We start from the raw sequence: 27,738 nt of genomic DNA on the forward strand, positions 1-27,738 counted from the left end.
TGTTTTATGAGAGAATCTTTGTAAAGAATACTGAGTGATAACAAACCTAGAAACTATCTGCAAACTAAAATCTCTGTTCTTACAGTATTGATAAACTTAACTGTTGGAGCATATTTCAGACATATATTACTGCACATATGTAAGGATTAATAAGCTTTGCTAGTAGAGTAAATATACCTCTCTTACTTCTAAAAAACTGAATAACATCATCACTCCATGGTAATAGAAACTGACCCATGTTGCTCTGTAAACGAGCTCTATGTAGACCTTCACTGTGAGGACACCTGCAGCTTTTCTAGTGCTTTAGTGACACTTTGTGGCTATGACGCAGTACTGATCTGCTCTACTGGAAACTGCAGGTTGCATTTGTTACACATCATTTTAACTCTAGTTGTATTATACATGATATTATACATCAAGAGATTTATTTAATCAGGATTTTCCTGGCAGTGATGATCAGCTGTTTGATATTTTCCTTGAACTTACTGACCTAGAAAGCATTTTTAAGAGAGCTCATGTTTCCACTGAGGCTGCACAGTCCTCAAACATGTTTGAGTCTAGCAAATGGATCAGCAATCAATACACAACATATGCTTACATGTGCTTTGATGTTTTTGTTTGCTTTTTGTATGTCTTGTTTGTTCGACCTGCACGGAGACTGCAAATCTGACACATTTACATCATATTGATGTTAATGTGTGTTGTCCCTGATATGAAAAATGCTTATGTGGCATATGCAGTAACCATTCAGCTACCAGGGCGCTCCCATTTGGAGCCATTTTTAAGAAAAAAAAGTCCAAATTCTCTGATTCCAGTTTGTTAAATGTGAATATTTTCTGGTTTCCTTAATCCCTTATGACAATAAACTGAATATCTTTGGGTTGTGGACAAAACAAGACATTTGAGGATGTCATGTTGGACTTTGGGAAACACTGATCAACATTTTTCAACATTTACCAAACAGCTAATCGATTAATGGAGAAAACAACTGACAGATTAATCGCTAATAAAAATAATCATTAGCTGCAGTCTGGAACCAAACCAGACCAAGCTGCACAGGATCAACATCAATTAGTCCCTCACCTCAGGGAAAGGAAAAAGCCCTCTGATTGGCTAATTGATAACAGGATTTGAAAATGAATCTGCAGTTTTTGATATTGATAGACAATGCTGAGTTTTGATGAGTAATGTGAAATATGAATTTTAATCGGAAACAGAACAAAATATAAAATGATTGATTGTTGCTTCAGAAATGCTACTAAATCCAGATTTATCCAGCTCCTCTTTTTTTCCAAAACAGCACCTGATCTCTTCATAAAAGTCCTGAAAGAAGCATTTCCAGCAACTGGAATCAACATCCAACAGAAAGAGTGCAAATCACCAGTGGAAAAAAAAAAACATCTCCATACTCATAAAAATAAAGCTGCTTTTTTCAGAAGAACAAAACTTGCATTCATTCAAGAAGAAAATTAAAGGAAACTCCATGTGACAAAAAGCCCAGCCGTGAATAAGAAATTTAAAAATATCTGTGAAGTCTCCTTGGTTATTTCCTTGAAAATGTGCTTTTTTCTGAAAGTTTTCTCATCTTCTTCGCCCAACATCCTCCTCATCGACTCTTCGTCAGACAAAGCTTCTCACAAGCCTTCTGCGTCTCAAAGCGGTTGCTGTTGCCGCTGCAGCCGCCGTACCAGAAGGGGGAGCATTCCCCACGTTTGCTGTCGAAGAACCACATTAAGGTGTAGTTCTGGCAGCCGCCGACGTCATGTTTGAGAAAACAGGTTTCTGGATGGAGACACAGGAGAGACATTCAAGTGTTACACTAAACAGTGAGACTAATGCAAGAACATTTCCATATTTTTATCATATTTTATTTTAAAACTTTTTTCCAGGTCAGATTCAGCGAGAGCGACACACAACACATTACACACAGACGGCTCAGACAGTGGAGTTATAGAAATATAGCAATTAAAAGATGGCAGTGAAAATAAGTAATAAGTAAAATGCAGTAGTTGCTGTTCAACAGATAATAAATAATTGTCATTTAAAGAGTTGGTTCTGTACTCATTTATTGAAATTTAAATCTCACCAATGTCTGGTGCTGTAATCCATTACACAGTAGCATAAAATTACTATATTTTATTTTACAGTTACGTACAGCTACTGTAAAAGTAGATACAGTACCATAAAATTACTGTTTCATTTTACATTTGCTACTTTAAATAAAAACACAGTAAACTTACTGTAAAATAAATTACAGTAAGCGTACTGTGTTAACTTCAAAATAAAATTACTATACGTGGAAATACGAGATAATGTTACTAATATAACAGAAACAAATTAACTTGTTGCAATAAAAGGTTAAATACGGATATATTTGGTTGAAAAACAAATAAAAGAGACGTCTTAAGAATTTTCTTGAGTACTTGGAGGCCGGCTCAAAGAGGAATCTTTTTGAGGCTGTTTTTATAAGTTACGATAAAACGGGAGGAGTTTGGGTCTAAAGGTTTTTGTGCCGAATTATTGATGAATATTCAATTTCTTTGTTCTAGGGCTTTAGGTGTGACTGGTGGTTTGCAGCCTGCATCTCCTGGAGTAAAGGAATTTTGTAGAAGTCTAATTCTGAGTTTTAACACGCAAGAATCACACTTCAGAGTCACTGTGGCCTCATATTTCACATTTAAGCTGTAAATACATTCTTTTCATAATGTTCAAGCATTTCATGATATTTTCTGATTGATAACAGCTAAGCAGTTTACTTATGTTTCATAAGAAGTCAGTTCTCCTAATAACAAACATTAACCCTCATATTAACACTTCATGATATCTAAGCATACAACCTTCATTGGTTCAACTTTCTCAAACTATCTACACATCTTAAACCATCTACTGAAATAAAGTTTAATACTATAGTGAAAGGAAATAAAGTTAGGCAACACTTATGTTATTATATTACTTTCAGAAACATATTTAAATATAAGATGAGCAGAACTCTTACTTCATAATATAAAAGCATTCAATGTGACTATTGTTTAACAAAAAAAGAAAACTTTAAACTCAAATCCTTCAAACATTATATCTTTACTTTCCCATTACTTCAGAAACTTAATTCTTTCAACACAACTACTCGTCTAATTTAGCTTTTAAAATATGTTTGCCTATGAGGTTAATAGATCACAAGTTAAACACTTGGGTGATTTTAAAAAACAAACACATGGTTATCAAACATTCATTATCTCTTCACATAAGGGAATTTAACTCTTGTCAATAGAGGGCAGTATTGTTACCTGTAATATAAAAGGTCAATAAAATCTAAGTCTTATATCTCTTTAGTAGATAGTCATACACCTTTGAAAGTTATACCATTCTTCTTGTATTTACATGACAAATATTAATTCAATTAGACATTTAATTTACATGAATTTCAGGTTTGCCTCAGATTTTCAGGGAGGCTTCACAAAGTCGTCAGGAATGTGGGTTAGTTCATGGCTTTGGTGATAAGAGTCCGTGCTCCATCTAAGGTGAGAGTTGTTTTTCTCCAGTCCAAGTGGCCTTTAGGGTCATTTCATGCTTTAAGTTTGTGTCATAATTCAGCTTATTGAAATGGTTTCTTAGGAGGTCTTCCTGAGTCTGTTGAGCATCACTGATCAACCCCCACTTAGGCTTACAAAGGTCAGTTCAGATTCTGATGTTCTTTTGCTTCCGTATCTTTAAATTTGACAGTTGTGCTCGAAAAACTTGGACCTCAGTATTTCTAACATCTTGCTCACAGTCCTCAGTGTAGTTACAATCTGCTTTACATTGAAAAAAGTCACTAAAATGTGGTTTAAACAAAAGTTATGTCACCAGGACATAAAAAACCATCTAGGTTACACTTATCGTAACCAATACAGCTTTCTTCCAAGTCAGATTCAGCAAACCCTTATACCTGTACAAACTCACTGTACAATTCTATGTGCCCTCATGAGATGTGAGCAGTAGCACAATCAACACCTTCATATTGCTATATAAATGGAATTGAGTCAAAATAAACTACAGTGTGTGTGTGTTCATAGTGATGTGACATATCACAACACAACACTAGATGAGTTCATTGTTGGTTTGAGTCTGCATGTGGGATTTCTTGACAAAGAGAAAAATGTAGACAATCATCAGACGTATCCGTAACTGAGACAAATTCAAAGTCTGAGGAAAACAAACCACTAGAGGATGCCAAAAGCCGCTGGAAGACGTTTAATAAATGTGGTAATGCATAACAATATTTCTCCAAACCAGACAATTTACTGTATCAAACTCCACCATTCTGACACAAAAGGAGCTTAAAACAAACCATGAAATGTGTTCACAGATATTTTTAATCCAGTTCTGATCATCAGCTGCTGACAGTGTGTGTTTTTGTGTGTAAAGTGGTGTGTGTGCTACCATTGAGGTTAACTCCAGATGCTGTCTGTCCTCGCCGGTTGATGTGTCGATGACATCCAGCTGTCTGGTCCAAGTCATTACTCCCATCTGCTCCTTAAACTCCACATCCTCATCCATCAGCTCTGCCGACCCGTCACTGGACACACAGCAGCAGACGTTCACTGATTCACGGTAAATTATTCTCAGTAACACAGTCATAAAAGTTACATCTTCAGTCACACTTTTTACTCTTTATTTGTCAACTAGTTGTCATCAGAAACAAGTAGTGAACTCAACTCTCAACATATCATCAGCTTTCAAGTTGATATGTTGAACTTGTTAGCAAACAGTTGCTTATTTCCACATCCAGAGTTGTGTTTCTGTCCAGCTGGTGAATGTAAGTCCAATATTCACTCTCTTTTAGTTCTGCTTTTACTCTCTACCAACTCCTGAGGGAAATATCTGGCTCTTTAGCTGCTAAATGCTCCACTATGTTCACCAGCTAGTCTACAGCTAACTGTGATTGTTTGCCGTTTGGTGCTGAGCAGGTTGTGTACAGTGGCTTTTTACAGCTTTTTCTCTGAAAACAGCTGCCTGCTGCGGCCCAAAATGACGCTATGAGAGCGCTGAGAGTGAACCAAAACAGTAAAGTTGCAGCCGGACAGATAAACAATGAGCTGAAACTCACTATAAAGCGTAAAGCCGAGAGGAGCTGCAGAGTCACTGATAATTCTCTGTAGGTTCATCACCAACACATTACACACTGACAGATCAAATATTCATATTAAAGTGGCTGTAAAGGACTGTATGCATCTTATTGACTTAAAGCTGCACTAATCAATATTTGTGTATTAACAACTGATCACATGACAACATTAATAAAATTATTAATGGCAACTTAAATCCTTATCTGGACATGATACCCAATAACACATGGTAGATTTCTAGACAGACTCTGATGTTTTTTTTGCCTCCATACCTTTATATCTTTAGGCAAAAAAAAGAGAAAAAAACAGAAAATATAATTAAACAGCTACATCTCAAAAAATGTGACATTTTTATTTTATTTATTATCAGAAACATTTACAGACTTGTTTTGGTGGCTACTGGATTTGTGCTGAAAAATTTGGACGTCAGTATTACTAAAATTTGTGTAGTTAAGAACTTCTTTATATTTAAATAAAGTCACTGAAATGCTGTTGAAACAAAGGTTATGTCACCTTTATTCAAACTAATACAGTCCAGTTTTAACCTGAAGGTCTAGATTACTAGATACTTTCCAGATTCCTCCTTTTCTCTGAAACTACAGTTCCAACAAGTATCTTCATCACCACCTTTATCTTCCTGGTAAAGACTTGTTGGGCCTCATACACTTTTATTATCTTTTTTTAAATAATTATCTTCAATAATTATTTATTATTGCAAATAACCAAACTAGCTCCTAACAGACTGTCCTGCTCTCTCTAATCTGAGTGTCTTTATCAGAATCAGTTGATGAATCACAGAGCAGGATTTCATGAAAGCTGAGTAACTAAAACCATATTTGGAAAGCTTTTGGCTTTAAAGTCGTATTTTTCAGCTTTGTTGGCCAAAAGTGTCTAAATGTTACCTGTCTGAGTGACTTACCCGTTATGGAAAAGTTGGTCTTCGTCTGTCAGGTCTGGCAGCTGGTTGCAGGTCCGTTTTAAAGAAGGAGGAGGATATGAGTTAATTCCCTCTGAAACAAGCAGAGGAGAATAAATTCATGTTTGTTGTTGCTAAGAAACAATATGAAGAAATGTTTTGAAATGGTAACTGGCTGCATTTATATGATGCTTTTATATAAATGCGAAGTGCTTTACAATGTTTCTGCTGCTCAATCATCCATTCACACACACACACACACACACTCATGCACTGATGGGTGCTGGCACAACCATCGGGACACTTCGACATGCAGACAGGAGGAGTTGGGGATCGAACCACCGACTTCCTAATTAGTGGACGACCCGCCCCTCCAAATATCCTTGTTATTGTGAACTGGATGATATCTGGAGACAGAAAACTGTGCAGAAAAGTTAAAGACAACCTGTGATTTTATGACTGTAACCATCTGCTCTTACTGTTGAGGGCGGAGAGGAAGACTCTGAAGAAGCGCTGGGTGTAGCCCTGCTCGTCAGCCTTCAGCCGCCCAATGTGGAGCAGGTGCTGCTGTACAGGGAAACTGGCCAGATTCTCCACCTGCGTCTGGTTGTAGCGCCCACCCACCGCCACCACAAACATGGCCACCCCCTCACACTTGGCCTTCTGGGAGATGTAGTGCAGCTTTGCCTGATCCTTGTAAGCCGTGTGGGTGCCCACCACGGTCAGCAGTACCTTGCTCCTGCGAGGCTGTCTGGCCTTCAGCAGCACCTCCTTCAGGGAGAACTCCAGCGTCTGTCCCAGCACCGAGGAGCCGCCCTGCTGTTGCATTGTCTGGACCAGGTGTTTCTTCATCAGCTGGTGGTTCGCGTACTCCTGCAGGCCAAACTCCACCTTAGCCTTAGTGCCGCTCTGCTGGACTACAGCTACTCGGGCCTGGTTCCTGGCCCGTTGGGGTTGCGGACTCACAACCAGCTGCTCCACCACAGAGCCCAACAGCTGCTGCATGCCAGTGTATTCGTCAGCCTGCATCTGCCTGGAGCTGTCCGCCACCATCACCAGGTCCACGTCCACCTCCTGAGGCCGCACTGGTTCCTGGATGGAGGCACACTCCTGTGTACGTCTGCAGGGGTCTGAAAAAACAATAGAGGAAATATTCAGAAACCGGATACTGTGGTTGGAAAATGGCTCCGGATTTGTCTCTCTGTAAAATATTTATGATGGTATTTAAAAATTTTGACCTGATTTGCAATTTTGCAAATGTTGGTATTTACTGCCTTCTTTACGTAACAGTTTACAGCTGAAATTTGTAATAACTTTGAGGAACTCCTGAACCCTAACAACATGCCCTCAGTGGAGGAGTCTGAGCCAGAAAATGTGAAGGTTACTAAGGGTCTTAAAACTCTGGATGTTGTTGGGCTTTTTCCGTTGATAAGGCCTTTCGAATAGATGTGGGTGGTAGTTGCCATTTTTAAGAAAGGGCACTGAAGGGTGTGCTCCAACTATCAAGTATCACACAGCTAAAATTCCCAGGGAATCTTGTGCTGTAAAGAAGACTGGCTGATTGTGAACTTTGGATTTAGAAGTGATGTGGAGATCCTCACTGGAACAGCTCACTCTTGCGAGGATACTAGCAGGGACATGAACTTTGTGGATTTGGATTGGGACTTCCCCTGGGTGTTTTGTGGGTTGTACCTCAGAAATATCAAGTGCTTGAGCCATTGCTATGAGTCATCGGGGCCATGACATGAGTGTCCATATTCTCACCAGTAAGTCAAGCATATTCTCGGTTGGGCTCGGGACAAGGTGGCTCCTTGTCACCAGCAGAGTTTTTGAGATTCATGGACAAAATCTGAAGGTACAGCTGATGGACAGAGAGGGTCCAATTTAGTGACTTCAGGATTGAGTCTCTGCTTTTGTCAACGATAAAATTCTGTTGGCTTCATCAAACCAGATTTCTGTTGGGATGAAGGTCAGGGCATGCTTGAAACAAACAAACAAATGTATGATTACATAAGGCAAAAGTGTTCACAGCTGTTCTGAATGGCCACACTCAAAAGCAAGGTGAAAAGCCTGCCATCATAAGCCAGGTGTCCATCCAAATTTAGTGTAAATTTTAACAGTATTCCCAGAATATCTGCAAAAGAAAATTCTAATAAATGTGCGTTTCCATCTTCTGACGTTCAAGAATATTAGAAGTTGCCAGTTGGTGCCATTAAACAATTGCAGAAGAAGAGGAGATAATGAGATGATGTCATTAAAAGACTGGCAATCAAAGTTCAAACTGTGAACAAATACAATAGACAATCATTTCAGGTTTTTTCATGTATTATTTTGAGGAACGTTACAGTCTCCTCATCATTTCACACTGATCTGATGTTTTTCATCTGCTGCCGTTTTTTCTTTTCTCTGGTAGAGCGGAAACGTAGATGGACGCCATGATTAAATTGTTAAATCTGTTTCCACCTCAGCCAAGTGTAAAAACTTATTTGTGATATTTCAAGATTTTTATTGAATTTCTGGTGTTTCCACTCAGGTTTTTTTTTATGTGCAAATCAAAAAAATGCAAATAAAAACAGTATTGGGAACACACCTATAGAGGCACACCAAAGAACAGTGGTTGGCAAGTAGTGGCCCTTGGGCCAAATCCGGCCCTCCAGTTAAAATATTTGGCTCCTTGATGAAAGTTGTGACTTTCATAGTTTACATTAAAATGTTTACATCATTTTTTACAAATCTATTGCAGATAAAGAAAAAAAAATACAAGGCTCATGAAAATCCCGATGAAATAAAAGCTTGTTAATTCTAATACTGCCAACAGATGACGAGCGGCATTAATATTGTAGTGGCGCCATATTATTTGAACAGTGCATGGCGCTGAAATTAACTCTAATTAACCTTCCAGAAATTAAATTTATATGCGTTAATTCCAATACTGTTTTAATTTCACAATTTTAGCCAATTTGACCAAACAGATTCGTTCTTCACAAACATGTTTAGGTGGTGGTCTCACAGAAATGGTGTGTTTGATGCCATTATTTCCTAAGATAACAAATCAGAACTTTTAATCAACCAAACGTGACTCAGAAGCAGGATATATTGGTGGATAAGCAATAAAATACGTCTCTTGTCTTGAAGTGCAGCACAGAACATATTGTATATTTGCGTATGAATCATTTTTAGCCAAATGAATATTACAATAAGCTGTGATGAGAAAAATGACATCTGTTATCAGTAAGTTATATTTTGTACGACTGTAGTCTGCTGGTCGACTAGTCAATTAGTTGGTCGATATGCTCTCGTCTGATTAAATTCTCATTGGTCCGTGTCATTTTCATAAGGAGAAAAATGCTACATCAATAGCTTTCCAGGAGTAATCCTGCGGCGGAAGGGACAGACTAACAAATTACCTGTGAAAACGGGGGTGTATTCAAAACACTTTTCACAACTTTGAACTCGCCCAACCTAATGGAGACTGCTGGGTCTAACTGTACTCAACGTTTACTGAACGTTTACTGAATCTGTGTTTCTCTATACTGACAGCCCAAAAAAATTTTTTAATATTTGATAGCGTTTGGGAGTCTCTGTGCAGCACTGTTCTGGTACGTGAGTCAACCTCTGTCATTGCCTGGGAAACTATTGGTAGCGTGGCTCCATTAAGGAGCATGTTTGCGTAGCGAGTAGGAAAGAGCGAGGGGCAGAGAAGTGACGGTGGATGCGAGCGGAGCAGAGGAAAAGGTTAGTAGTAAGTTGTCAGTCTGGCAGTAAATACACACATCCACCCCCCCCTCGTGTTGTGTCTGACTTAACCTATGATCATGAATACTGGATAGTGACAGAAAGAATTTGATTCTGGATGCAAACGACCAATATGAGTTTTCTCGACAGGATGCGTGGGCTCAGCCTTCTTTTCAGTTTAATCTCACACTTTAATCACTTTTTCAGCACAACCTTTCAGAGCCAAACATGCAGAAATTACAAATGAAACACAGTTTTGACAGAAAATTACTGGATGATTGATATGAAATGTTAATTCAAGCATGAGGCTCAGAGCTTACCGAAACAGATCGCACAGTTCTTGACTTTTCTCAGATTGGCAGCCTGGTCCCGCGGCCTCCCCAACTCTATGAAGATGGAGTGTCCTGTGTCGTCAACCTGAGATGAAACAGCAGCTGTCATTATTTACTGCTCAATATACACCTGCCAAAAAGAATTTTACTTCAGTGGCTTTTCTCCAGTCGGTGTCATTAAACCGTTGCAGAGGAAGAAGACACAATGAAATGACGTCATTAAAAGAGTGTCAGTCAAAGCTCAAATGATGGAAAACCATGTGGAAAACATGACATTTCTGTTAGTTTCACGTAAAGATTTGAGGAAGGTTACAGTCTCCTCATTGCTCCACACAGATATGATGTTTTCAGCTCTTCAGTGACATTTGTGACATTTATTCACTAAGTCTGTTTACACTGCATTTTGTTACATAAATAAACAGGTGGATGAAAACACATAAACTGTCTGCAATGTCTCTCGGCAAAGTCACGACACAAGTTTAAGAAATCTTTTATTGCCTGATCAAAAGATTATTTTGCAACTATTTTGATAGTCAATTAATCGTTAAAGTAATGTGTAGAGCCAAATATTTGATGGTTATAATTTGTCAAATGTGAGAATTTTTCAGCATTTTACATGATAGTAAATTGTATATTTTTGGGTTTTGGACTGTTGGTAGGACAAAAAAAGACATTTAATGACATCACCTTGTGCTCTTGCATATTGTGATGGGCATTTTTCTCTGTTTTATGATGGTTTATACACCAAATGATAAGTTGATCAAGATCAAGAAAATAATCCGCAGATTAATCAATAATAAAAATAATAGTTAGTTGCAGCCCTAAAACTATCATGTAGTCTGATCCCAGCATTAGACACTGTCCTGACATTTGATTCAATAAGGATTGTTTTCATTATCAATCAACCTGCCGGTTATTTTTTTGGTTAATCAAATAATCGTTTCGTCAATGAAATGTCAAAAAGTGAAAAATGCCCATCACAACTTCCCAGAGACCGATGTGACATTTTCAGATGTCTTGTTTTGTTTCTCCAGTGGTCCAAAACCCAAAGATGTTCAGTTTACAACAATATGTGACAAAAACAGCATTTCAGATGCTTGAACCTGAGAATGTTTGCTTGAAAAATGACTGAAACAATTAATGAATTATCAAAGTAGTTGACAATAATTGTTCATGTCAGTTGATTAATTGACTAATCGTTTCAGCTCTAATTTGATTTAGTTTGAAGTGATCGCTCACTCCAGGATGACACTTTAAAAGCTGAAGCGACAACATGTTTGTTTGGATGTGATTCCTATGAGGCCAAAGAGCTCTGCTGACAAATCAAACCCACCTCCATCGCTCTCCTAACATCAGGATCGCCGCTCAGTGAGATGACTACAGGGATGATGTTTAGGGCCCGGTACTCCATTACAGCGGAAATGATGTCGTTGATATTCTGCGTCTGTCCGTTGGAGAAAAACACGGCCACCTTCCTCATCAGAGCTCCTGCACGGGAGCGTTTGAAGACGTTCTGACCTACGAAGCGCATGGCGGCTCCCAAGTGCCGGTCGGATGTGCCCTCCAGGGTGATGTTTATCACAGAGTCATTCAGCTGAGTCTTGTGGCGGTAGTCCTGGAAACGGATCAGGTACTTGGTTTGGTCATTGTATCCCACTACAGCCACGCGGGCGCCCGTCGGACAGTCGCTCTCAGCAATGGAGATGTCCTCCAGCAGAGAAAGAAGGGCAGTGCGCTGCCTCTCGATGGCCACGTCCTTCGATATGTCCAGGCCGAACACCAGCTCAGTGGGGTAGGCCGGACACTTTGACTGACCTGGAGGGGTTAATGATGAGAAAAGTGGAGAATAATGTAAAACTACTGTACACTTAAAACCCAAAACTGGACAAATGTCTGTCAAACTGCGACACAGCTGTCAGTGGTGGAACGAGGTCAACAAACATGAACAGACACAGGTTCACTGTACTGTCACACAAATTCAGGCATGTAAGCTTTCCTCGCTGCTCATTCTTACATTGTAGTTAGGCAGGAAGATATTGATGTAATGATATCAGGTATGTAATGTATATGTGGCTTCCAGCATAATTTAATATCTATTATCACTACAAGAAATTTAATTTCATACACTTTCATTTTCAACATCCTGTATCATGTGTTTGCTTTGTAAACTTTTAAAGAATTAACAAAGATGATACATTTAGTTTTACTTAATTCAGTGTTAGTTAGGGTTGTTAGAATCAGACCAACTCTGCATCCTAAAGTGGTTTCTTACCACAACAAAATAAAGTAGTATCATCTGCAAATAAAATACATTTTAATAATTTGGAAACTTATATCATTTATTTACAAAATAAACAATAATGGGCCAAACACTGAGCCTTGGGGAACACCACAAGTAACCTTCAAAAATTGTGAATTAAAGTTATGTTTTTGGACATATTTATACCTATTCTAAGTACTTAACCAGGAGTGTGCTACCTGGTTAAGGAGATAACAAAGTTTACAAAGACAACAAATGCGCACACCCTATGGTCCACTCACACAGGTGTGTTTTATTTTGTCTTATTAGACCTTTTCTCAGGACTGTGTGGGTGTTTACAGACTGAGCTTAACTCTCTTTACTCCTTGACTGGGGCAATACCTCAAATTTTAAGTCTGGCATTTGAATCCAGGCTTTGTTAAATGCTGAAGTTAGTTTATTTAATGTGACGTCAGGGTTCTGAACCACAAAGTTGGAAAAGGATATCCTATATATCTTTGTCATTCTTATTACTCCATTATTATACATGTAGTTTGGTGACTTCATGTTTATCCCAGCTTAACTCCCTTAAACGTGAAGGTGGAAGGCAAACCTTGAATAACAGACACTAACAGTCATTTTTCAACACAAACATTTCTTTTAACAAGACTAAGAGTCTACAGACCTGCTAGCGGCTCTGTGAGGCTAAATTTGCTCATTAGATTAAAAGTCAGGAGATCAAAGTTATTACAATTCATCCTGTGGGGAATGTGAATGTGTGAACCAAAGTTCATGTCAATCCATCTGATAGCTGCTGAGATATTTCAGTCTGAACCAAAGTGGTGGACCGACAAACGGGAAACACCATCCCTAGAGTCATGCTGCCAAAATCAACAAACGTTACAGAGATGAAAAACCACACCAAAAAAATCAAACATCTCAAGAGTAAATCTTACTGTACTTACCATATTTTCAGGGTAACAAAATGGAGATACATACCGTGGCAGCATGCTGTGTGGAGGAGAAAAATCATAAGATTTGTGCTGGAGAGTTACTGAGGCAATTAAAACAAGTTTGCACTTCATTCACATGAAATTGTAGACATTTGTTTTCACTTTTGACTATTTTTTGTCTCAGTAAATCAATGCTACAACACTTACCACAGTTGTCTCTGATGTAGGTGATCAGCTCACATTCCTAACACAACAGAAAGGAAGTGAAAATACCATGTGCATGTTTAGATATTTTCCTTTAATGGTGACAGATGAAATGACTTTAAGGTGGACTTACAGTCAAGCCTTTGACTCCAGGGGGACCTCTGGGACCCTGGATGGAGAAAAATAAGAAGAATTATTAACCTTGACTCTTTCAACTCAACTCAACGAATCAGTACTGACTGTCTGCTTCTACTCTAAGAGAAAAGTTGGTAGGATTTCCTTTTCTTTTAAAAGATGATGATGATTTTGATGATGATACTCCTTCCATCCCTCACTCACTCTGTGTCCTGGACCTCCCGGGTCTCCAATTGTGCCTGATTCTCCCGGTCTGCCTGGGTTTCCCTGCACCAGTCGGATAAGAAATAAAAAGTCACCAGTAGTGGAAGAAGTACTCCGATCCTTCACTTCAGTAAAAGCACTAGTACAACAATGTAAAAATACTCCATTACAAATAAAAGTCCTGCATGAAAAATCCTACTACAGTAAAAGTACATTATGAGCCTTAAGTATTATGAGCTTGATGTAGTTAAAGTATTGCAGTAAAAGTACATAAGTATTATGAGCTTGATGTAGTTAAAGTATTGCAGTAAAAGTAGTGGTTTGGTCCCTCTGACTGATATATTATTATATATGACATCATTAGATTATTAATAGTGAAGCATCAGTGTTAGAGCAGCATGTTACTGTTGTAGCTGCTGGAGGTGGAGCTAGTTTCAACTTCTTTATACACGGTTAGCTAGTTTAGTCCAGTGGTTCCCAACCTTGGGGTCGGGCCCCTCCAAAGGGTCAGCAGATAAATCTGAGGGGTCGTGAGATGATTAATGGGAGAGGAAAGAAGAAAAAACAAAGTTCTGATACACAAATCTGTTTTCAGTTTTTGGACTTTTTCTCTAATCTTTGATTTTTGCTGAAATATTGGATCATTTGAACATTTATTGAAATGAAAGTATGTGAGAAGTAGAAAAGGAAAAATCACTATTTGGTGGAGCTGTTAACAACTCATAGACATGTGAAATGTGACCCTGACTACACACTGCTCGTTGTAAGACATCCAAAGCCAAAAAGGTTGGAAACCACTGGTTTCATCTTTAACAATGTGTTGTATTTTAAAAGCTTGTAATATTATCCATTGTGTCAAATCTTCATATGAAATGTAACTAAAGCTGCCAAATAAATGTAGTGGAGTAGAAAGTACAATATTTCCCTCTGAAATGTAGTGGAGTGGAAGTATAAAGTAGCATCACATGGAAATACTCAAGTACAAGTACCTCAAAATCGTACTTAAGTACAGTAATGGAGTAAATGTACTCGTTTACTTTTCACCACTTAAAGTCACACTGATGAAACAGAAATATTGTCACTAAAGAGAAAGAAAAATCACAGGTGTGTTTGTTGTTGCTCACCCTTCGACCTTGGTTCCCATCACGTCCCTTATATCCTTTGGTTCCCTTCAGGCCCTCCTCACCCTGAAATCAAGGAAAAAAACACTCATACATGAATTTATAGCAGTTTTGTTTTAGTCTTGTTTAGAGTTTATCAAGCAATTCTATTTTAAATTTAGGTAAAATAAATGGACTCACCTGTAAACCAGGGTAACCAGGAAAACCAGGATCTCCCTGTAAAGAGAAAGTAAGATGTAGTCACTCAAATATCTCATGCCGTTTGTATTAATATGAATACATTTATTAATAAAAGAGCATTTCAGGATTTCATCTTCTTGTCTGTCTTTTCATCTGTGTGCCTCCAGTACAAAGACAGATCCAAGACGTGTTTAGCCTAGTAAGCTTAGCACAAAGACCGGAAGCAGGGGGAAACTGCTGGCCTAGTTCCATCTGGATAAGACAGACATAAGGAGGATTTCCTAAAATGTGAAACACTTCTTTTAAGTTATTATGGTCTGCTCTACCTTGGAACCTTTGGGTCCTGCAAATCCATGACCATCTGCACCATCCTGACCCTGAAACAGATCAAACACTGACAGTCAGAGTCACTGAGTGGACTATAAATATACACTTTAAATTATACTGTGTATACAAGCACAGCAGGTGTCCCAGCTCCTTACCGGCATTCCTCTGTGTCCCTGTGAACCTGGACCACCTTTTACACCTGGATCTCCTAGTTGGCCCTTCAACAACATCAACAAACAGTTTAAACTTTCACTGTACTGAACTTATCAGGTCAACCGAACTGTTAAATTTTCTCACTATTTTTAAAAAATTTTACTTTTCTGTAAATTTTACCTTCCTATATTGTGGTCTACAATTTCCATAAACCCTGTTTATTTTAGTTTATTTAGTTTTTATTAGTACGCTAACAGCATGACTTTAGGGATGGCAATGTTTGTTGCTCTGTTGGTCGGTCCACCACTTTTAATCCAGATTGAAATATCTCAATAATTATTTGATGGATTGTCACGAAATTTGGTTGAGACATTCATTTACCCCAGAGGATGAATCCTACTGATTTTTGTGATCCCCTGACTTTTCCTCTAGCACCACACTGAGGTTGACTTTTGGTTTTTAGTGATTTTTTTGACAAGTATTAGATGGATTGTCAAGAATTTTGGTTCAGTTATTCACATTTCCCAGAGGATGAATTACAATAACTTTGGTGACTGTCTGACTTTTCATTTATGTCCAATACTTTGGTTTCTGACCAACTATCTGCAGAATCAATGACATTCCCATCAGCCTCAGCTGTGCTTTGTGTTGCATGTGAGCATACTTAACTAAGATGGTAAACATGGTGAGCTTTAAACCTGCTAACATAGTCATCATGAGCATATTAGCATGTTGATGTTAGCATGTTGCTGAAAGCACTGGTGTGCCTGAATACTCAGACTTGCATCTGTAAAAATATCAGAATTACTCCTCATGTGTTATATATGTATAACTGTAGAATGCAGACTCGTCCTCATGTCATTACAATCACCAGATTACAAGAAATACGTGACCTCTGTGTCATTTAAAGGACCAGTGTGTAGGATTTAGTGCCATCTAGCGGTGAGGTTGCAGATTGCAATAAACTGAATATCCCCATCCCCCCGCCTCCACTTCCAAGCATGTAGGAGACTCTACAGTGGCCATGAAACTCGCTACTATAGAAATATGACAGTACGACATGGCGGGCTCCGTGGAAGAGGACCTGCTTGCTCTATAGATACAAAGGGCTCATTCTAAGGTAAAGACAACACAATAATTCTTGTTTTCAGGTGATTATATACTGATTAAAACATACTAACTATACAAACTGGTCCTTTTAATGGCAGCTATGGCCCTGACTTAACCCTGCAATAGCCAAAAACTATATTTAGATGTAATCTGGTTAGAGCTGCAACAATTGGCTGTTTTGAGTCTGTTCTGAGATTTTATAGACTTTTATTGATTAATTGAGGAAATAATTGACAGATAATAAAATAATTGTTAGTTGTACCCCTAAATCTGGCCTTCCTTTATCTATTCTTAACATGGTGAAGTATTTGTAGAACTACAGATGAGGCACATGAAATGATGTCACACACCTTTTGTCCATTAGGACCCCGATGTCCAAATTGTCCTTGGTCTCCAGGTTTTCCATTTTCACCCTGCAGGAAAACCAACAGAGTCAGAGCAGGAAGAACAGAGCTACATACACCTAAAGCTGGAGACAAACATGACGACGAGCTGAAGACTGGATAGACCACAGAAGGATTGTTTCCACCGACTGGTGCTGATTTCTTAGTATTCAATAGTCAGGAAGGAGCATAAACCTTATGGCTGTAATCACACAGACAACACACTGAACCACTGCTCAGAAACATCTCGAGTTCTGCAGGTAGATGACCTGCAAATCCAGTGAAAATGCCAATTATCATGTGTTGTACTATAACAAACATGGACAACAACCAGCCATTTGTAAAGTTTGCGCTGAAAAGGCAAAAAAAGGACAAAAGAAGCTGAAATGGTGTGTGAGATCCTGGATGAAGATAAGTGGGAAATGTGGACTGTAACTGAAGGTAAGTGAAGTTTGTAAAATGAAGCTTCAGAAACGTCAGGTTCTGGTCGTCTGTGTAGATCTTGGTTTTAATGTTGTAAAGGCGTTAAATCTCTTTACAGCTTAATCAGACTTTCCTCCATTTCTCTCACACCACAAACCTTTCTTCTTCTTCTGTTTACTTACTGGTACGTCTCCCTCAGGTGACACACAAACAAAAAGAGACATCATTGCTCACTGACATCAGTTGCAAACAAAAAACATTTTCAGAAAATTCTTTATGAGAGTGGGAGCTGGATTTTTACATGAAGAACAAGGAGGAGATACGGAAGCCCTGAAGGCAAGTGACAAAAACAAATTCTGGTGATCCATTTTCTAAGTCTGATCTAAATTGTTTTCTCTCCTGTGTTTATGACTTAAAAACAGGTGAAAAACAGGTTTTGCCAGGATAATCTTTCTAAGTTATTCAATCTTTTTCATCTGTGAAACACGTGGAAAAGTTTTTCAAGGTGAATTTTTTTAATGCTTTTAGTCCAAAAAATTTCACTTGTAAAAACTTTTTTCCACCTGTTTCACAGATGGAAAAAAAAGGAACTTCGAAAGATTGTCATGGTAAACCTTTTTTTTTTTATTTTACCTCTTCTTAAGTCACAAACACAGGAGAGAAAAAAATGTAGATCAGACTTAGAAAATTGATCACTACTTGCCTCTCGGGGCTTCTGTAAGGAGATGATGTTTTATGGATTTTAAAGAAAAGGTAACTGAACAAGGTTTGTGTGGATAAACCATATGAGACTAAATTGAAGCTGCAAGCAGCGTTGAATGGGCCCGCGCACGTCAGGCTGCGGTGCAATCGAAGGGCTTCTGTGACGGGCATGTAGATGTCTTCAGACCCGGCTGTTTTCAGACAGTGCAAGAAGGAGATAAACATCACTTACTTTGTCCACTATTTTGCCTGCTGCTGGGGCTGCTTCACTGAAATTTTGTAGGGCGCGCTATTCAGCCAGTTTGCATCACTGATGGAATATTGTCATGTAGACGTGTTCAGGCCGGGACTCTTATCAAACATGTAAAGTTTGGTGCAACTGGAGCATTTACAATAAAGTTATAACAACTTCCTCTGTCATGGCGAAACATCAAATCTCAACGGTGTGAGGATGAGAATTTTCTGCAGAGTGAGACATGTCTGCCTTACTCACACCTGTGTCATCAAAATGATGCAAGTTTTGGGCACATTCACAAATTAATTTCCAAATCTTCATCAAGTCTATTTTTAGAAAAGTAAAGACCTTTGACCCACATGACCTGGTCAAAGTTTGATTGAAACGTGTACTGTCAGGTGTGTAGAGACAATAAGTAACTGCAGCTGGACACAGAAAAATACGCATATATTTGAATGGAGTGTGAGCGAACCACTAGGTGCTCGGGCCTAATAAAGGAAAAACTGCAGTACAGAACTACAAATTTTTGTTTTGATTTTATTTTTCTGCAGCACTTTCTCACTAAACTGTCACCCTCACTCCATTTTTTCCCTTCCCCTCATAGGTCATCCCCACTACTGAATTATACATATAAGACCTATAATTATTGTAAAATAAATGATAATAACACCAAACTTCATACAAAGTTTGTATATAATGTACTGTATGTATATAGATCTTTCTGCTGTATCCTACAAAAATGAGCTCCATTCAACCCCCACACCCATCCCCCCCTCCTATTCTCTCTCTCTCCCTCTCAGTTGTAAAGGAGAATGTCACTCTTCTTGTGAAATCGCCTCATAAATCCCACGACTTTCGCCAAATCTTACATTAAATATCACATTTTAGTAGGAAATTTCTTGGGGAGTCCCATGTATTTCGTGTGTTTCTTTCTTTCTTTCTTTATTATTACGCCACTTACACCCTAAATTTGACCCCCCTAAACATGCTCAAAAACTCACCAAATTAGGCAAGCACATCAGGCGTGGTAAAAAATTTGATAAAATGTAAAAATGAATCCCCAAAAAGCCAAAATGTGCTCTCTAGCGCCACCTATGTAACTAAAATGGCTGCCACAGCCCATAGGAATGTTATAGAGAGATCAAACCAAAACTCAATTATTCGTCTTATCAAGACCTACAAATCATATGCTGACACCCCTGACCTAAATCCAACAGGAAGTCCACAGTTATCCTGTCAATATGAGACTTTGCCTTAATTTTGGCCCCTGAACAAACGCTATCTCCTCCGAAGGCGTTTATGGTATCGGCTTCAAACTTAAATAAATGACTTATGACACTGTGCTGAAAAAAAGTTGTTAAAAACTTTGTAATAACTCGAATGGTTTGGATTTTATAAGCCCTGAAAGTTGCAGTGCCACATCACATCAAATGTACCCCTTACAATGTAAAACAATGTCGGAGGCATGGACTTTGTGTCACACAGAGGCTTCTGACGTCTAAACTATAAGTCTGACCACTTTCAAACCTGTATCAATGGATTCGCCACAAAATTTCCTACTAATATATGATTTTTAATCAAAGTAATGGGATTTATGAGGATATTTCACCAGAAGTGTACTCCTCCTCAACTGCTCCTGGTGATGTCACTCCCTCAGGGCTGTGACACATTTCGCAATACACACTCATCATAAAATCACAGGAGGAGAGAGAAAATATTTTAAAACTCACACTCTAATATCTCAAAAACAGTAAAAGATAGAAAAACCATGTAAATTCAAGATTTGTAAGTCAAAGTTTCGTGATTCATTTAAAGTTCAAATGAAGTTTGTCTCTAAAACTTTGTGGAAGCGGTAAATGTTCAAAAAGGTGTGGGTTCGCTCACACTCTCCATTCAAATATGAGTATTTTTCTGTGTCCAGCTGCAGTTATTGTCTCTACACGCCTGACAGTACACATTTCAATCAAACTTTGACCAGGTCATGTGGGTTTGAAGTCTTTCCTTTTCTAAAAATAGACTTGATGAAAATTAGGAAATTAATTTGTTTTAGACACAAACTCACCATGCTTCCATATTGTTTGTTTCTCATAGTGCCACCTACTGTGCACAGGAATTCTGCCTTACAACACACATCATCAGGTTTGCATGATATTACATAGTATGTTCCTAACAACATAAACTACAACATGCCTTTATTTCTCAGGTGTGTTTGTTACTTTGTGGATGTTTTCTAGTTCTAAAATAGCTTCACCACTTCATGCACTGTCCAAAAAACGCCTGTGTATGAGGAAGTCCAGACCCACCGACCACGTCACAATCCAACGTGCATGGGGCATGAGGGCCTGTTCATCACTGCTGGCAGCTTTAATCTATCCAACAGTTTGATCCGCAGCAAGATAACTCAATGACTAAAGGTCTTTTCAGGTCCAGTCCTGTTTTATGGAATTCAAACTTACATATTGTCCAACACTCATCATCTTTGTTTATTAAAAAAAAAACATCTTAAACAAATTCTTCAGGAACAGTGTTCTCCCTTTTTCAGGCATAATTTTGTACAATTCTGTCTTATACATTCCAAGTACTTTCTATAGAATCTTTAATAAATTCAATAGTTCAACTTCCTCTTCAACAGGAGGCTTTTGAGTTGATTTATATTCTTTTTAAGCAAACTTAAAGTGAGATTAGAGCTTTTTTCTACTACAGGAAATTGAAAACTTGTAAACTGGAGCTTCCCTGAACCTGAATTTATAAGAACCTGTAAGGCCCAGGTTCTGTTTTATATTTCCACTGTGTTTTTCAAACCAGAAAGTTTCAGATGTAAGTCTCTGAAAAAGCTACGCTGTATGTCCACACTGGAACAAACTTTGCCATCGTTATGTGCTGGTCAGTAGGTGAGCGTGGCGAGTGCAGGTAAGTTGTGGGGCAGACATCAACAGAATAAGTGGAGCTAATATATATTTTGACTCTTAAACCTTAGTATTGCTAAATTATTGGAAGAGCTCTGTGGTGGAGACTGCCTTCCCATGATCAAACAAATGTACAAGTGAATATGCGAAAGTAACATTTATGTCAATAAGAGAAAGTTCCCAGGGAAGTTGAAAAGAAGGCTAATCAGTAATATGACGTTTTGGTTCTCTGTTTTCTACGATAAACCAAAGTGTCAAGATCCCTAATGAACTCAGCAATAATGACCAAATAGTTTTGAATATGATTAAAATACGAGGTGGAGTCTTGTAAATAAGCTCCACAATAAGAGGGGTTATGAGAAGTATGGACTATCATTTTTTATGATTTTGCATTAGGTTTTTTATCCTGGGATAAAGGCCTTGGTTTGCTTTGTATTGCTCTTTATGCACAGTAAACCTATTCACATTGAATTCTACCAGCTTCAAGTGTATTTTTTGAGTCTTTCTCTTATAGGTTTTGAGTTTAATACTAAGTTGTGGGTGACCTGAAGATTTATTGGCCCATTTGAAGATTTCCCACGACAGCTCCACACACAGTAGGAGGTTGACAGAGCGGAACAGAGATATAGCACAATGGTTTCTAATTATTTTCTTCAAGGTAAAATAAAATATAGTATGAAGCATTTAGTCGCTCTGCTCCACTATCAAGTAGAAAAAATAGCTCACTACTGGAAATGTTACATAAAACAGAAAATACAGTTGTAGGTCATTGAGTTCCTGTTGTGGAAAAGTCCTACCAGTGACAACTTTTGCCAGCTAGAAAACTCGTCACTATTTGATCAAAGTGACCACCACCGCTGACCACAGTGAGACCCTGGTTGTTGGAGACAAGACTGTTGAGGTTATTTACTGACCCGAGGTCCAGGAAAGCCAGAGATCCCTTTGGGTCCACGTTCACCGTTTCCTCCACTGCGTCCCTGCAAACACAACATGGACAGATTTAAAACACACTCCTCATACAGATGTGTTATTCCACTTCAGTGTAAATTCTGATTGATCAATAATTGTCACCTCCTGAATTGAATCAGACAGATCCTGATACATGTTAAAAGAATTTCTTCCTAATGACCTTTAAATAATGGAGACTGGAATTTATTTTCTTGTACAGGAAGGAGTGTTTCACAGTGCAACACACAAACAGGGTTACAGAGAAAAAGGCTTGTCTCAGAATATTCACAATTGGTTTATATACCTTACAAATGGGCGTCTCATATTTCTCCTAATGTTTACAGACATATTCCACAGATAATGTCATGACATTTTCTCAGTTCTCTAATTGGTTGGCCAGGTGTAGGTCCCTGAATCGAGATAACTCCCTTCTGACCTGTCTCTGACCTTTATTCCCTCCTGATGTCCTCTAATGCATGTACTGGCCCCCCGTCGTTAATCTTAGCTGCTACGTTTGCTGTTTCTGCAACTTTGCAGAGCAAAACAGGAAGATTCATCATGATATGCAAAAACAAGAACGCGCACATAGTAAGGTTTTAAGACATCGAATCACAGTATAATTCTAATTTTTATAACAAAACATTTTGTCTCTTTATCATTTAGTATGTTTACATGCACTTAAAGGGGTCACTCAGGGAGACCAGAGGCCTGTACTACGATGCAAGTTCAACATACCCAGGATATCTTTTCACTATCTGGCTTCACTGAACCTAACATTGGCCGTCCAGATAACCAGAACTACGAAGCTGGTTATCAATTAGCTCAGTAAACCCAAGGTTTTCCAGCTACGAGCGTGTTCATCTGAAAGAAGCGGGGTTGTTAATTACGAGTGACATAATCAGAACCATGAATGAAGTACTTCATGATATGAGATGAAACGGTGATACCAAGTACCTGCGGAAAACTTCTGTTTAGGAGACAGCAAAAAGTCATATTCAACGAAGTGAAATGTAAATGACAGCCTGTAATCACACAACAGAATAAGATGTAGAAACACTAGCAATAATTTCCACATATTAGGCTACGGCTTAAAATACATGTAGGAATTATCATATATGACTTAAGTACAGAGAGTATTTTTTGCTATTTTGTTGGATGATGAAGAAACCATCTGAATATGTCACATAAAAAACAAAAGTAACGTCAGACTGTTTCTGCTACTGAAACAAAGAGTGTAAAAGTAGTTAATGACTGATGCGGTCTATCTGACCCAAATGTTGCTTTATAGTCACGGGAGCCAATTAACAGTGTTGATTATTTTTCTAATAAAAAACAATATTTCATTTTCATTTCCAGTTATTCTTAGCTGCAGTGATGGAATCAGAGTGTAAAATCATCCACACTGTCAGCTTAATAAACTTTATACTATTAAAATGCAGCTAAAATCATCATTATGTGTTTAGTCGTAAATGATCTCTCCATGTATTAGAAGCTCTGCTTTAAAACCAGAGTGGAAATAGAAAGTCTGGAACAATAAAATGTTTCAACTGACCTATAAAAATATATATTGATCTTTTTTACTAGAATTATTAACATTTCTACTCACGTTGTTTTATGTGCTAATTAAAAATGTGCATAAAAACATGTGGATGGAGAAACAACTATTGTAAGTAATTGTAAGTATCGTTTTGTAATTTAAGTTAACCTATTAACTTAAAGTACCACTGTGCCTGACTACAGCCTCACAGAGCTGCAGCTAGTTAGACCTCGACTGGTTTAAGTAACTCTTGCAGCAGAAAGGGTGATAGTTGGTGATTATTTCCCATTTTTCATTAGACCAGTGCATATAAATGTTTTTCAAAGATACAGCACATCAGATCTTTTCAAGACATTTAGAGGAGGACAGTGATCTAACAACAGGAGAATTGGAAACCTTTTTCTCTTCATTCAAAAACCCCACAGAGAAAAACACAGTTTCCCTTTCCTGGGAAAGCTCCACTGAATTTCCATGGAAGTCTGTTCACCAGCCAAGCCATTTATCACATCCAAATCTATCAAATCCACCTTCCAGGAAAAACACAGGCACTATCTACATGAGTCTGATCTTTGTTGTTCTGTGAAACTAGAAACATCTGTGTGTTTGGCAGAGGGATGACTGTGAGCAGTAAATGAACAGCTGTAACTGAGCTTTTAAGAATTTAACAGAAGCTTTTCTGAATAGAAACACAGTGCAGTCTGTATTTACACATTTTCCTTGTGTGTAACTTTGTAATCTTTCATACTGGATGAAATGAAACCATGAAAGTAGTGAAGTTGCTGATGTTCAGCTTCTGTTTGGGTTCCTTCACTGATCAATAAACAAACATAAAGGTTTCAGTTTGATGCGTAACTGTGAATATAGATGGCAGTGTAACAAAAGCTGAAAGTACAGGCTTTAGAAATTAAATTAAAATATTTTTTGCTACTAAATCTGTATACATGTCCATGTTGATACTGTAATTTAATTGGTACAAAACATTTAGCTAATAAATGCTGCACAAGTCGGGTAGATATTGGATTTAAAGTTTAAATTTCCTCTTTGTGTTTCCTCGGACAGTGTTTCCCTGTTGAGCTGCGGTGGAAGTATAATAACAAAAAGAGGGACTTTGGCACTAAAAAGACTGTAACGTTGAAAGATATCTACTTGATTTGACTCATTTGGATGCTGAAGCTTCATATTACATAACACATGACATATAAACACATCATGCTTTTTCATAATACAGTTCAGCCTTCCTCTGTTGATCAGAGGGGATACAAAACATATGATGTGGGAACTCAAAAGTAGTTTAGACATATTGATGAGACGTTGGATGCAGAAAGGAGGACAACAGCAATAAACTGTAAGGAGAGAGAACCTCATCAGATGAACTACTGTCCCTTTAACCCTTTAGATCTGGCTTCACATTCTCAGCTGTTGGATGGCTGCTGTTGTCTGATCACTCACCTGTGGACCAGGAGTACCTGGGCTGCCCTGGAGTCCTGGAGCTCCCGGTCCTCCAGGGGCACCCTGCAGGAAGACACACACAGAGGTGAAATGACAGGTGTTTCAGTGTTTAATAGATATATTATTTTTTCCTTTTATTTAAACTTGAAAAAACAAAGCTGAAAAAGGTACAAACAGAAGCTGAGTGGTTTGTGATCATAGATTTAAACTGATCAAGGGTTACCAAAGTATTTATTTTTAGGGTGCTCTGTAAAGAGTTCAGGGTGGTAGACACTAAAAGCAGATCTTCCAAACTCAGTGCAAACTCGAGGGACTTGCAGTGAAAGCCAAGTTTGATGTCTATCTATTATAGATATCTATTATAGATATTATATATAATATATATATTATATATTATAAGATATTATAAGATGGCAGCTTCCCAATAAGATCCTTACAGATAAACAAATACATATGCCTGTCACGTCTCTCAGACAGAGAAGACCACACATCTTCTCCATACTGGATGCAATGATGAGAGCTAAAAATATCACCAGTAATAAATCTAAGAGCAGAATGATAAACAGGATCCAAGGACTTCAGAGTGGAGGCTGCTTATAAATAACATCACCATAATTCATGTGAGAGAGAAAAAAAAAAGTTTCAACAATCACTTTCCCACAAAGCAGAGGAAGGTTAGTTCTATTTCTATACAAAAAACAATTATTTGTCATAATTCGAATATAATATATAGATATAATATAGATATAGATACAGATATATTTACATAAACCTTTTCCGGCTAAACTGAGTGTTGTTTGAGTTCATACCTTCCCACCATACGGACCTCTTCTTCCATCTGGACCCTGAACAGCAGAAAAACAACAGTTTTAAACATGTTTAAAGAATATTTGATCTCAGGCTGCAAATAAGGATTATTGTCATTAACAATTAATCTGCTGTATTTTCTTTATTAACTGTTTCAGTTAATAATCTGTGTGATACAAATTGAGGCGATGACTCATCTGCACAGATTGGAAATGTTTCCATATAACATATCGATCGAGTATCTTTCAGGCTATTTAAAAAAGTATTAAATTTCATTAGTTTTTCCCCACAAATATAAAATATAAATTAGCAAAACATGACAGCATCAATATCAAATATCAATATCACACTGCACATAGCGCTAACAAACAAAAACATTGGTAACACTGCTCCAGCACTGGTCAGTCTTTATTTATGATATCAGAGGTGAGGCAATTAGTCGACCAGTCTGGAGCTGCAGAGATCAGTCAATCAACATAAAATTAATCGTTAGCTATTTCGTTAATTGATTAATTGTTATTAGTAATTTTTCAAGAAATGTCCAAATTCTCTGGTTTCAGCTTCTTCAAAGGGAAATTTGATATTTTTCAACCTGGACCCTCTTTTTCCATCTTTTTGTGTCTAAGTGACTAATGGAGACAACAAATTTTGAAATCGGCCCAGTATTGAATAAGAGCGCTTCAACCAGCAGCTGTGAAACAGGCTGTGATGTAATCTGACGGGGTAATAACACTCCGTCAATGTACGTCCACTAAAAGTTCTTGTTTTTTCCACCAACAGGCTCAAATTATTATTATAAGTGTCTGACAACATTATAGAAAGGACCATACAGAGAAATTAAATGTAGAAATTAAACCTTTCGCTTGATCCAGTCTGTTTGTTATTGTGTCTGACCAAGTCTCATTGGAGGAGAAGTCTCGCTCTGAAATTTCCTGAGAGTTGAGTTATTCAGCCATGACTTTGAAAATCTTTTTAACATTAAGCTACACTTTCTGTTCTCCAACACAACAAACTCCTCCCGGCACTCCTCTCTGCAACTCTGTCGTGGCTGAATAAAATGACCATTTTATGACATTTTATAGACTAAACAAAGAAAATAATCAACAGATTAATTGATAATGAAAATAATCATCAGTTAATTGATCAACAGAGAACCATTTTGATGATCCAGTAATAATACAAATCATTTTAAAAGCAAAGATGCAGAGTGTTCTTTAATTCCAGGCCTCAAATATAAATACTCTCTTCTTCTCTCAGATGTCTGTGATGAACTGAGTATCTTTTATCTTACCGGGTTTCCATTGACCCCGGCGTCTCCTTTATTCCCGTCCAGACCAGGTGATCCCTGCAGATTTAGAAACATCACAGTTCAGCAGAGTGATACACAATATATGATTTAGGACTCAACCAATGACAGATGAAATACTTTAATATGGAGATTTTTTTTGTGTGTAACAAACACAAACCCGGGTGCAAATTCAGAGTAGAGTAGCTGCTCTGTTGTTGTTGTTGTTGTTGTGTGTAGCTTGTTTTTTGCCAACTTGTTTATCTATGTAAAGTGTCTTTGAGTGCCTTTTAAAAGCTCTGTATGAATAGAATGTATATATTTACATTTTCAAAAAGTTCCCTTTACA

General features: G+C 37.9%; 1 protein-coding gene across 1 annotated transcript in view; it reads right to left on the reverse strand.

Annotated features, from left to right (window-relative positions):
• Positions 1 to 1,185: 1,185 nt before the first annotated feature.
• Positions 1,186 to 27,738, reverse strand: part of LOC122987200 (collagen alpha-6(VI) chain-like) — a 60,094-nt gene continuing 33,541 nt past the window's right edge. The window contains exons 21-39 of the mRNA XM_044358952.1: positions 27,396 to 27,449; positions 26,107 to 26,142; positions 25,298 to 25,360; positions 22,278 to 22,340; positions 17,065 to 17,127; positions 15,607 to 15,669; positions 15,451 to 15,501; positions 15,125 to 15,160; positions 14,948 to 15,010; positions 13,824 to 13,886; positions 13,618 to 13,653; positions 13,488 to 13,524; positions 13,327 to 13,338; positions 11,422 to 11,903; positions 10,077 to 10,173; positions 6,501 to 7,151; positions 6,025 to 6,115; positions 4,420 to 4,555; positions 1,186 to 1,782 (exon numbers count right to left, since the gene is read on the reverse strand). Of these exons, the coding sequence (XP_044214887.1) occupies positions 1,732 to 1,782; positions 4,420 to 4,555; positions 6,025 to 6,115; positions 6,501 to 7,151; positions 10,077 to 10,173; positions 11,422 to 11,903; positions 13,327 to 13,338; positions 13,488 to 13,524; positions 13,618 to 13,653; positions 13,824 to 13,886; positions 14,948 to 15,010; positions 15,125 to 15,160; positions 15,451 to 15,501; positions 15,607 to 15,669; positions 17,065 to 17,127; positions 22,278 to 22,340; positions 25,298 to 25,360; positions 26,107 to 26,142; positions 27,396 to 27,449 (2,148 nt within the window). The 3' untranslated portion in view covers positions 1,186 to 1,731. The remainder of the gene's footprint in view (positions 1,783 to 4,419; positions 4,556 to 6,024; positions 6,116 to 6,500; positions 7,152 to 10,076; positions 10,174 to 11,421; positions 11,904 to 13,326; positions 13,339 to 13,487; positions 13,525 to 13,617; positions 13,654 to 13,823; positions 13,887 to 14,947; positions 15,011 to 15,124; positions 15,161 to 15,450; positions 15,502 to 15,606; positions 15,670 to 17,064; positions 17,128 to 22,277; positions 22,341 to 25,297; positions 25,361 to 26,106; positions 26,143 to 27,395; positions 27,450 to 27,738) is intronic.

The sequence above is a fragment of the Thunnus albacares genome, chromosome 8 (assembly GCF_914725855.1).
Source record: "Thunnus albacares chromosome 8, fThuAlb1.1, whole genome shotgun sequence".
NCBI lineage: Eukaryota > Metazoa > Chordata > Actinopteri > Scombriformes > Scombridae > Thunnus > Thunnus albacares.